At 48.0% G+C, this 12,072-nt stretch overlaps 1 protein-coding gene across 1 annotated transcript in view; it reads left to right on the top strand.

The window, feature by feature from the left end:
• Window positions 1–1,270: 1,270 nt before the first annotated feature.
• The window catches only part of LOC134983660 (uncharacterized), a 211,576-nt gene continuing 200,774 nt past the window's right edge, over window positions 1,271–12,072 (top strand). The window contains exon 1 of the mRNA XM_063949327.1: window positions 1,271–1,411. Within this exon, the coding sequence (XP_063805397.1) occupies window positions 1,334–1,411 (78 nt within the window). The 5' untranslated portion in view covers window positions 1,271–1,333. The remainder of the gene's footprint in view (window positions 1,412–12,072) is intronic.

Genomic DNA, 12,072 nt, shown 5'->3' on the forward strand with positions numbered 1-12,072 from the left:
TGCATAGCATTACTACACCACTGGCAGTGTGACAGCTGCAGAGCATTACTACACCACTGGCAGTGTGACAGCTGCAGAGCATTACTACACCACTGGCAGTGTGTGACAGCTGCAGAGCATTACTACACCACTGGCAGTGTGACAGCTGCAGAGCATTACTACACCACTGGCAGTGTGACAGCTGCAGAGCATTACTCCACCACTGGCAGTGTGACAGCTGCAGAGCATTACTACACCACTGGCAGTGTGACAGCTGCAGAGCATTACTACACCACTGGCAGTGTGACAGCTGCAGAGCATTACTACACCACTGGCAGTGTGACAGCTGCAGAGCATTACTACACCACTGGCAGTGTGACAGCTGCAGAGCATTACTACACCACTGGCAGTGTGACAGCTGCAGAGCATTACTCCACCACTGGCAGTGTGACAGCTGCAGAGCATTACTACACCACTGGCAGTGTGACAGCTGCAGAGCATTACTACACCACTGGCAGTGTGACTGCTGCAGGCTGAGCCCCTCATTGCCCCCCCCCCCCCCCCCAGCAGTCACGTCACTATAATGGTGCAACATGTGAAATGCCCGCTAGGAGGGCGCCACACATATAACGACGGCCATCTGCTGTAGAGACACCGGGTTGTATTATATAATGCCAGTATCAGAAGAGATGTATGATAACAGTAACCAGATATAAATCCCACATAATCTCTATTTTAATTACATTTCATGTTTGTATCACCCCCTCTATAGCTTCGGCTTCCTAAATACTAATTTATTAACACTATAGTTTTTCACTGGTATGCTACGCTGGGCTTTCTGGCTTATGCTGGTGTTTTGGGGTGCCACACCCTGCACCTAGATATAGCGCCAGGGACCCCAAATATACAGAGACGCGGTTTGGGGCTTATTCACACATTTGCGCAAATATGTGTAACGAAGATCTCTGAATTCTATTATTATGTGGAATTTATATCTGGTTACTGTTATCATTCAGGGTGCTGGGGGAAACCAATTGCCTTTCTTTCTTGCTCAGAAATACCCCTTCCTTTCGAGCACCTGAATGATATCACTAAGCTAATTGAGCCTCTACCAATATATATGTTCACTATGCAGTACAGCCTTATGGAGCTGGGTCACAGGAACCTCGGAGACACTGACCAGGACTCTATGGCTGTGGGGAAATATGAGACTTAATGACCACTCTATTCCATATTTACTATGTTACATGTGCAATATGTTTTATGTATTATATTTATTCCAGGAACTCCAGCTGTGAGGAACAGAGTCTTTATTACACATCACATATTCTGTATTCTCTCTGATTCACCGAGGATGGACAAAGACATGAGTCACAGGACTGAGAGGATAATAAAAATCACCCTGGAGATCATCTACCTGCTGACTGGGCAGGTGAGTGGATCTGGGAGCGTCACAGTGACCTCATCTATAGTAATAATTCAGGGACATGACTGGGGAGGTGAGAGGATCTGGGAGCGTCACAGTGACCTCATCTATAGTAATAATACAGGGACATGACTGGGGAGGTGAGAGGATCAGGGAGTGTCACAGTGACGTCACTTATATCTATAGTAATAGTACAGGGACATGACTGGGGAGGTGAGAGGATATGGGAACATCACTGTGACCTTATATCTATAGTAATAACTCGGGGACATGACTGGGGAGGTGAGTTCTGGGAGCATCACTGTGACATCACTTTTCTCTAACGTCCTAGTGGATGCTGGGGCCTCCGTAAGGACCATGGGGATAGATGGGCTCTGCAGGAGACATGGGCACTTTAAGAAAGAATTTAGGTTCTAGTGTGCACTGGCTCCTCCCTCTATGCCCCTCCTCCACACCTCAGTTTGATACTGTGCCCAGACGAGCTGGGTGCTTTTCAGTGAGCTCTCCTGAGTTTGCTATAAGAAAGTATTTTGTTAGGTTTTTTATTTTCAGGGAGATCTGCTGGCAACAGACTCCCTGCATCGTGGGACAGAGGGGAGTGAAGCATCCCTACTCACTGAAGCTAGGTCCTGCTTCTTAGGCTACTGTACACCATTAGCTCCAGAGGGATCGTACGCAGGATCTCACCCTCGCCGTCCGATCCCAGAGCCGCACCACCGTCCCCCTCGCAGAGCCGGAAGACAGAAGCCGGGTGAGTATTAGAAGCAAAGAAGACTTCACAGGCGGCAGAAGACTCCGTTCTTCACTGAGGTAACGCACAGCACTGCAGCTGTGCGCCATTGCTCCCAAACACCTCACATATTCAGGTCACTGTAAGGGTGCAGGGTGCAGGGCGCAGGGGGGGGGGGCCCTAGGCAGCAATATAAACCTCTTATTTGGCAAAAGGAGCATATATACAGCTGGACACTGTATATAAGCATGAGCCCCCGCCAATTTTACACTTTAAGTGGGACAGAAGCCCGCCGTCGAGGGGGCGGGGCTTCTCCCTCAGCACTCACCAGCGCCATGTTTTTCTCCACAGCACCGCTGAGAGGAAGCTCCCCGGACTCTCCCCTGCTTATACCACGGTAGAAAAGAGGGTTTTAAAGAAGAGGGGGGCACATAATTCGGCGCAGACAATAACAGCGCTACTGGGTAAACATTAAATTGCTGTGTTTTTTCCTGGGTCATATAGCGCTGGGGTGTGTGCTGGCATACTCTCTCTCTGTCTCTCCAAAGGTCCTTGTGGGGGAGCTGTCTTCAGATGAGCATTCCCTGAGTGTGTGGTGTGTCGGTACATGTGTGCCGACATGTCTGAGGTAAAAGGCTCTCCTAAGGAGATGGAGCAAATATGTGTGTGAGAGGGTGTCTCCGTTGACAACGCCGACACCTGTTTGGATATGTGTAATTAAGTGCTGAGGTAAATTTATTGCACAAAAGATTAGAGAACAGACAGGGAATCTACCCATGTCTGTCCCTATGTCGCAGGGACTTCAGAGTCTCTCAATGCTCACTATCCAAAATAATAGACTAGTGTTCCCTCTAGGCTGTTTTAGCAGGGCGCCGCGCCCTGCCCGTTTTTTAACAGGCAAAACCCGCCCTGCCCTTTTGCGGCGCCCTGCTAGAACAGCCGCCCGCTCCCTGCCCTCCCGGCGTGTATAGATGCCGTGCGCATGCGCGCGGCATCCATTTACGCATTGGGAGAGGGCTGGGGGAAGCCCAGCACCGACGGAGGTGCTGGGCACGCCCCCAACAGTGACGTCGCCGGCCACAGACGCTCTCTATAGTAGCGTCTGTGGGCCGCACCGCCCCCTAAAATGACGGAGGCGTGACCACGCCCCCTAATTTGCGTGGCCACGCCCCCATTTCGGTCGCGCGCGCGGCGAAGCCGCGCGCGCACATGTGCCCCCGCTGAGTCCGGCGCCCTGCCCCAGTTCACTCCTAGAGTGAACACTAATAGACACTGATATCGACACGGAGCCTGACTCCAGTGTCAACTACGTTAATGCAAAGTTACAGCCAAGACTGGCAGAAAAGTATTCAATATATGATTATTGTAATAAAAGATGATTTGCATATCACTGATGACTCATCTGTCCCTGACACGAGGGTACACATGTTTAAGGGGAAGAAAGCTGAGGTCAATTTCCCTCCTCTCATGAAGAAAAAGAGCGGGAATCTCCAGACAAGAAGCTGCAGCTTCCCAAAAAGAATTCTCAGGGAGTATCCTTTCCCCACTAGGGCCAGGATATGATGGGAATCTTCCCCTAGGGTGGACAAGGCTTTGTCACGTTTACCCAAAAGGTAGCGCTGACTTAACAGCTATCCTCAGGGATCCTGCATATTGGTTGCAGTAAAAGTACTATGAAGTCCATTTACACACATTCTGGTACACTACTCAGACCGGCGATTGTGTCGGCATGGGTTTATAGCGCTGTAACAGCGTGGACAGATACCTTATCATCGGAGATTTGAACCCTAGATAAGGATACCATGGTATTGACCCTAGTATGTATGTATGTATGTATGTATATATATATATATATATATATATATATATATATAAATATTAGTGATGTGCACCGAAAATTTTTCGGGTTTTGGGTTCGAACGCGTTTTGGCAAAACCTCACCGATTTTTTTTTTGTCGGATTCGGTTGTGTTTTGGATTCGGATGGGTTTATAGCGCTGTAACAGCGTGGACAGATACCTTATCATCGGAGATTTGAACCCTAGATAAGGATACCATGGTATTGACCCTAGTATGTATGTATGTATGTATATATATATATATATATATATATATATATATATATATATATATATATATATTAGTGATGTGCATCGGAAATTTTTCGGGTTTTGGGTTCGAACGCGTTTTGACAAAACCTCACCGATTTTTTTTTTGTCGGATTCGGTTGTGTTTTGGATTCAGGTGTTTTTTTAAAAAAAAACTAAAAAACAGCTTAAATCATAGAATATAGGGGTCATTTTGATCCCATAGTATTATTAACCTCAATAACCATAATTTACACTCATTTCCAGTCTATTCTGAACACCTCACACCTCACAATATTACTTTTGGTCCTAAAATTTGCACAGAGGTCGCTGGATGGCTAAGCTAAGCGACACAAGTGGCCGACACAAACACCTGGCCCATCTAGGAGTGGCACTGCATTGTCACGCAGGATGGCCCTTCAAAAAAATACTCCCCAAACAGCACATGACGCAAAGAAAACAAGAGGCGCAATGAGGTAGCTGTGTGACGACTAAGCTAAGCGTCCCTAGTGGCCGACACAAACACCTGGCCCATCTAGGAGTGGCACTGCAGTGTCACGCAGGATGGCCCTTCCAAAAAATACTCCCCAAACAGCAGATAACGCAAAGAAAAAAAGAGGCGCAATGAGGTAGCTGTGTGAGTAAGCTAAGCGACCCTAGTGGCCGACACAAACACCTGGCCCATCTCACGCAGGACGGCCCTTCCAAAAAATACTCCAAAAACAGCACATGACGCAAAGAAAAATGAAAGAAAAAAGAGGTGCAAGATGGAATTGTCCTTGGGCCCTCCCACCCACCCTTATGTTGTAAAAACAGGACATGCACACTTTAACGAACCCATCATTTCAGCGACAGGGTCTGCCACACGACTGTGACTGAAATGACTGGTTGGTTTGGGCCCCTACCAAAAAAGAAGCAATCAATCTCTCCTTGCACAAACTGGCTCTACGGAGGCAAGATGTCCACCTCATCATCATCCTCCGATTCATCACCCCTTTCACTGTGTACATTCCCCTCCTCACAGATTATTAATTCGTCCCCACTGGAATCCACCATCTCAGATCCCTGTGTACTTTCTGGAGGCAATTGCTGCTGGTGAATGTCTCCATGGAGGAATTGATTATAATTCATTTTAATGAACATCATCTTCTCCACATTTTCTGGAAGTAACCTCGTACGCCGATTGCTGACAAGGTGAGCGGCGGCACTAAACACTCTTTCGGAGTGCACACTGGAGGGAGGGCAACTTAGGTAGAAGAAAGCCAGTTTCTGCAAGGGCCTCCAAATTGCCTCTTTTTCCTGCCAGTATACGTACGGACTGTCTGACGTGCCTACTTGGATGCGGTCACTAATATAATCCTCCACCATTCTTTCAATGGTGAGAGAATCATATGCAGTGACAGTAGACGACATGTCAGTAATCGTTGGCAGGTCCTTCAGTCCGGACCAGATGTCAGCATCAGCAGTCACTCCAGACTGCCCTGCATCACCGCCAGCGGGTGGGCTCGGAATTCGTAGCCTTTTCCTCGCAGCCCCAGTTGCGTGAGAATGTGAAGGAAGAGATGTTGACGGGTCGCGTTCCGCTTGACTTGACAATTTTCTCACCAGCAGTTCTTTGAACCTCTGCAGACTTGTGTCTGCCGGAAAGAGAGATCCAAGGTAGGCTTTAAATCTAGGATCGAGCACGGTGGCCAAAATGTAGTGCTCTGATTTCAACAGATTGACCACACGTGAATCCTGGTTAAGCGAATGAAGGGCTCCATCCACAAGTCCCACATGCCTAGCGGAATCGCTCTGTTTTAGCTCCTCCTTCAATGCCTCCAGCTTCTTCTGCAAAAGCCTGATGAGGGCAATGACCTGACTCAGGCTGGCAGTGTCTGAACTGACTTTACGTGTGGCAAGTTCAAAGGGTTGCAGAACCTTGCACAACGTTGAAATCATTCTCCACTGTGCTTGAGACAGGTGCATTCCACCTCCTTTGCCTATATCGTGGCCAGATGTATAGGCTTGAATGGCCTTTTGCTGCTCCTCCATCCTCTGAAGCATATACGCTGTGTGCGTATTCTGGAAAGCGGTGATACAAAGCGTAGCCTGCCTAGGAACGAGTTGGCGTTTGCGAGATCCTGCTACTGGTGCCGCCGCTGCTGTTCTTGCAGCGGGAGGCAATACATCTACCCAGTGGGCTGTCACAGTCATGTAGTCCTGAGTCTGCCCTGCTCCACTTGTCCACATGTCCGTGGTTAAGTGGACATTGGGTACAACTGCATTTTTTAGGACACTGGTGAGTCTTTTTCTGACGTCCGTGTACATTCTCGGTATCGCCTGTCTAGAGAAGTGGAACCTAGATGGTATTTGGTAACGGGGGCACACTACCTCAAGCAATTGTCTAGTTCCCTGTGAACTAACGGCGGATACCGGATGCACGTCTAACACCAGCATAGTTGTCAAGGCCTCAGTTATCCGCTTTGCAATAGGATGACTGCTGTGATATTTCATCTTTCTCGCAAAGGACTGTTGGACAGTCAATTGCTTACTGGAAGTAGTACAAGTGGTCTTCCGACTTCCCCTCTGGGATGACTCCCAGCAGCAACAACAGCAGCGCCAGCAGCAGTAGGCGTTACACTCAAGGATGCATCGGGGGAACCCCAGGCAGGAACCCCAGGCAGGAGGACTCGTCAGACTTGCCAGTGACATGGCCTGCAGGACTATTGGCTTTCCTGGGTAAGGAGGAAATTGACACTGAGGGAGTTGGTGGTGTGGTTTGCGCGAGCTTGGTTACAAGAGGAAGGTATTTACTGGTTAGTGGACTGCTTCCGCTGTCGCCCAAAGTTTTTGAACTTGTTACTGACTTATTATGAATGCCCTGCAGGTGACGTATAAGGGAGGATGTTCCGAGGTGGTTAACGTCCTTACCCCTACTTATTACAGCTTGACAAAGGCAACACACGGCTTGACACCAGTTGTCCGCATTTCTGTTGAAATACTTCCACACTGAAGAGCTGATTTTTTTTTATATTTTCACCAGGCATGTCAATGGCCATATTCCTCCCACAGACAACAGGTGTCTCCCCGGGTGCCTGACTTAAACAAACCACCTCACCATCAGAATCCTCCTTGTCAATTTCCTCCCCAGCGCCAGCAACACCCATATCCTCATCCTGGTGTACTTCAACACTGACATCTTCAATTTCACTATCGGGAACTGGACTGCGGGTGCTCCTTTCAACACTTGCAGGGGGCGTGCAAATGGTGGAAGGCGCAAGCTCTTCCCGTCCAGTGTTGGGAAGGTCAGGCATCGCAACCGAAACAATTGGACTCTCCTTTGGGATTTGGGATTTCGAAGAACGCACAGTTCTTTGCTGTGCTTTTGCCAGCTTAAGTCTTTTCTTTTTTTCTAGCGAGAGGATGAGTGCTTCCATCCTCATGTGAAGCTGAACCACTAGCCATGAACATAGGCCAGGGCCTCAGCCGTTCCTTGCCACTCCGTGTCGTAAATGGCATATTGGCAAGTTTACGCTTCTCCTCAGGCGCTTTTTAATTTTGATTTTTGGGTCATTTTTTCACTGATATTTTGTGTTTTGTATTTTACATGCTCTGTACTATGACATTGGGCATCGGCCTTGGCAGACGACGTTGATGGCATTTCATAGTCTCGGCCATGACTAGTGGCAGCAGCTTCAGCACGAGGTGGAAGTAGATCTTGATCTTTCCCTATTTTTTTAACCTCCACATTTTTGTTCTCCATATTTTAATGCGCACAACTAAAAGCCACCACAGGTATACAATGTAGATGGATGGATAGTATAGTATTATATATTACTTATGGACGATGAGTGCACTGACGACACAGAGGTAGGTACAGCCGTGGCCTACCGTACTGTTTATATATATATAATATACTGTATATATAACGGACCTGGTGGACACTGTCAGCAGACTGCTAAACTAGTATGAAGAAAAAAAACCCCACCACAGGTATACAATGTAGATGGATGGATGTTAAAGTAATATAGCATTATATATTACTTTTATATATATATATATATATATATATATATATATATATAAAACATGCCCAAAGAGACATTAGTCTACTGGGTTCTAGCGTCAACGCTATGTCGATTTCTGGTAGAAGTGTCCTGTGGAACATGCAATGGACAGGTGATGTCGACTAAAAGAGGCATATGGAAGGTTTACCTTACAAGGCTGAGGAATTGTGTGGAGAAGGGCTCTCGGACCTTGTCTCCACAGCTATAGCTGGTAATTCTGATCTTTTGCCTTATATTCCCTCACAGCCTAAGAAAGCACGACATTATCAAATGCAGTTCTTTCAGTCGCAGAATAACAAGAAAGTACGAGGAGCGTCCTTTCTTACCAGAGGTAAGGGTACAGGGCACAGCTAGTTCCCAGGAACAGAAGTCCTCCACGGCCTCTACTACATCCAACGCATGATGCTGAAGCTCCGGTAAGGGAGTCCGCCCCAGTGGGAGCACGTCTTCGACTCTTCAGCCACATCTGAGTTCACTCACAGGTGGTTCCCGGGGCAATAAAAAAATTGTTTCTCAGGGTTACAAGCTGGGATTCGAAAGGTGCCTCCTCGCCGGTTTTTCCTTATCGGACCTACCGGCTTCTCCCCAGGAAGGGAGATAATATTAAATACAATTCACATTGTACCTCCAACAGGTGGTGCTCAAGGTACCCCTCCTGCAACAAGGAAGGCGAGAAAGGCATTCCGGATGAAGTCATTCCTACTCAACCTTGGCTGTAGTCCCGAAACCGTACGGTTCGGTCAGACCTATTTTTAAAATTAAAATCTCTGAACCTATACGGGAAAAGGTTCAAATTTAAAGTGGAATCGCCCAGAGCGATCATCGCCAGCCTGGAAGGGGGGGATTTGATGTTGTATCTAAACATAAATGCTGCATACCTTCATGTTCCCATTTATCCACCCCATCAGGTGTACCTGAAAATTGCGGTACAGGATTGTCATGACCAATTTCAGGGTAATTGGTGTAAATAATGGTGCTCCTACGCAAGCAGGGAGTCACAGTTGTCCCATACTTGGACGATCTCCTAATAAGGGCGAGATCAAAAGAGCAGTTGTTGAACAGCGTGTCACTTTCGCTGAAGGTGTCACAGCAACATGGCTGGATTCTCAATTTCCCGAGGTCACAGTTGGTTCCTATAACTCGTCTGCCCTTCTTGGGTATGATTCTGGATACAGACCAGAAATGGGTTTACCTTCAGATAGAGAAGGCCCAGAAACTCATGACTCCCTTCAGCAGGTTCCATGCGAGGACTTTCCAATGGGACCTACTGGACAAGTGGTCCGGGTCACAGATTCATCAGTTGATCACCCTATCCCCCAGGGCCAGGGTATCTCTCCTGTGGTGGCTGCAGAGTGCTCACCTTCTCGAGGGCCGCAGATTCGGCATTCAGGACTGCGTCCTGGTGAGCACGAACGCCAGCCTCCGAGTTTGGGGTGCAGTCACACAGGGAAGAAATTTCCAAGGTCTATGGTCAAGTCAAGAGACTTGCCTTCACATTAACATCCTGAAATTAAGGGCCATATACAACGCCCTACGTTAAGCGGAGACCCTGCTTCGTGACCAACCGGTTCTGATTCAGTCAGACAACATCACCGCAGTAGCTCATGTAAACTGTCAAGGCGGCACAAGGAGCAGAGTGGCGATGGCGGAAGCCACCAAGATTCTTCGCTGGGCGGAGAATCACGTAAGCGCACTGTCAGCAGTGTCCATTCCGGGAGTGGACAACTGGGAAGCAGACTTTCTCAGCAGACACGACCTCCACCCGGGAGAGTGGGGACTTCATCAGGAAGTCTTCACACAGATTACAAGTCGGTGGGAACTGCCACAGGTGGACATGATGGCATCCCGCCTCAACAAAAAGCTACAGCGGTATTGCGCAATGTCAAGAGACCCTCAGGCAATAGCTGTAGACGCCCTGGTGACACCGTGGGTGTTCCAGTCGGTTTTATGTATTTCCTCCTCTTCCTCTCATACCCAAGGTGCTGAGGATAATAAGAAAAAGAGGAGTGAGAACAATACTCATTGTTCCAGATTGGCCACGAAGGACTTGGTATCCAGATCTGCAAGAAATGCTCACAGAGGACCGTGGCCTCTTCCTCTAAGACAGGACTTGTTGCAACAGGGGCCCTGTCTGTTCCAAGACTTACCGCGGCTGCGTTTGACGGCATGGCGGTTGAACGCCGGATCCTAGCAGAGAAAGGCATTCCGGATGAGGTCATTCCTACGCTGATAAAGGCTAGGAAGGACGTGACAGCTCAACATTATCACCGTATATGGCGAAAATATGTTGCTTGGTGTGAGGCCAGGAATGCTCCTACGGAGGAATTCCAGCGGGGCCGTTTCCTTCACTTCCTACAGTCCGGAGTGAATTTGGGCCTAAAATTGGGTTCCATTAAGGTCCAGATTTCGGCCCTATCCATTTTCTTTCAAAAAGAGTTGGCTTCTCTACCTGAAGTTCAGACGTTTGTAAAGGGAGTGCTGCATATTCAGCCCCCTTTTGTGCCTTCAGTGGCACCTTGGGATCTTAACGTGGTGTTGAGTTTCCTGAAATCCCACTGGTTTGAACCACTCAAAACGGTGGAGTTGAAATATCTCTCGTGGAAGCTGGTCATGCTATTGGCCTTGGGTTCGGCTAGGCATGTGTCAGAGTTGGCGGATTTGTCACATTAAAGCCCCTATCTGGTTTTCCATGCGGATAGAGCAGAATTGCGGACCCGTCCACAATTTCTACCGAAATTGGTTTCATCCTTTCATATAAACCAACCCATTGTGGTGCCTGTGGCTACTACTGACTTGGAGGATTCCGAGTTACTTGATGTGGTCAGGGCTTTGAAGGTTTATGTAGCCAGAACGGCTAGGATCAGGAAAACAGAGTCTTTGTTTATCCTGTATGCTTCCAACAAGCTTGGTGCTCCTGCTTCAAAGCAAACTATTGCTCGCTGGATCTGTAACACGATTCAGCAGGCTCATTCTGCGGCTGGATTGCCGCTGCCAAAATCAGTAAAGGCCCATTCCACAAGGAAAGTGGGCTCTTCTTGGGCGGCTGCCCGAGGGGTCTCGGCATTACAGCTTTGCCGAGCAGCTACTTGGTCAGGTTCAAACACTTTTGCAAAGTTCTACAAGTTTGATACCCTGGCTGAGGAGGACCTTGTGTTTGCTCAATCGGTGCTGCAGAGCCATCCACACTCTCACACCCGTTTGGGAGCTTTGGTATAATCCCCATGGTCCTTAGGGAGTCCCCAGCATCCACTAGGACGTTAGAGAAAATAAGATTTTACTTACTGGTAAATCTATCTCGTAGTCCGTAGTGGATGCTTGGCGCCCGTCCCAAGTGCAGACTTCTTCTACAAAACTTGCATATAGTTATTGCTTCAATAAGGGTTAAGTTATGGTTGCATCAGGGTTTGACCTGATGCTCTGTTATTTGTCATACTGTTAACTGGTTGTTATCACGTGTTATACGGTGTGATTGGTGTGGCTGGTATGAATCTTGCCCTGGATTACCAAAATAATTTCCTTGTACTGTCAGCTCTACTGGGCACAGTTTCTCTAACTGAGGTCTGGAGGAGGGGCATAGAGGGAGGAGCCAGTGCACACCAGAATCTAAATTCTTTCTTAAAGTGTTGATGTCTCCGGCGGAGCCTGTCTATCCCCATGGTCCTTACGAAGTTCCCAGCATCCACTACAGACTACGAGAAATAGATTTACCAGTAAGTAAAATCTTATTTTATCTATAGTAATAAAACAGGGACATGACTGGGGAGGTGAGAGGATCTGGGATCATCACTATGACCTTATATTT

Source organism: Pseudophryne corroboree, assembly GCF_028390025.1.
Source record: "Pseudophryne corroboree isolate aPseCor3 chromosome 3 unlocalized genomic scaffold, aPseCor3.hap2 SUPER_3_unloc_20, whole genome shotgun sequence".
In the NCBI taxonomy this organism is placed as follows: Eukaryota; Metazoa; Chordata; class Amphibia; order Anura; family Myobatrachidae; genus Pseudophryne; species Pseudophryne corroboree.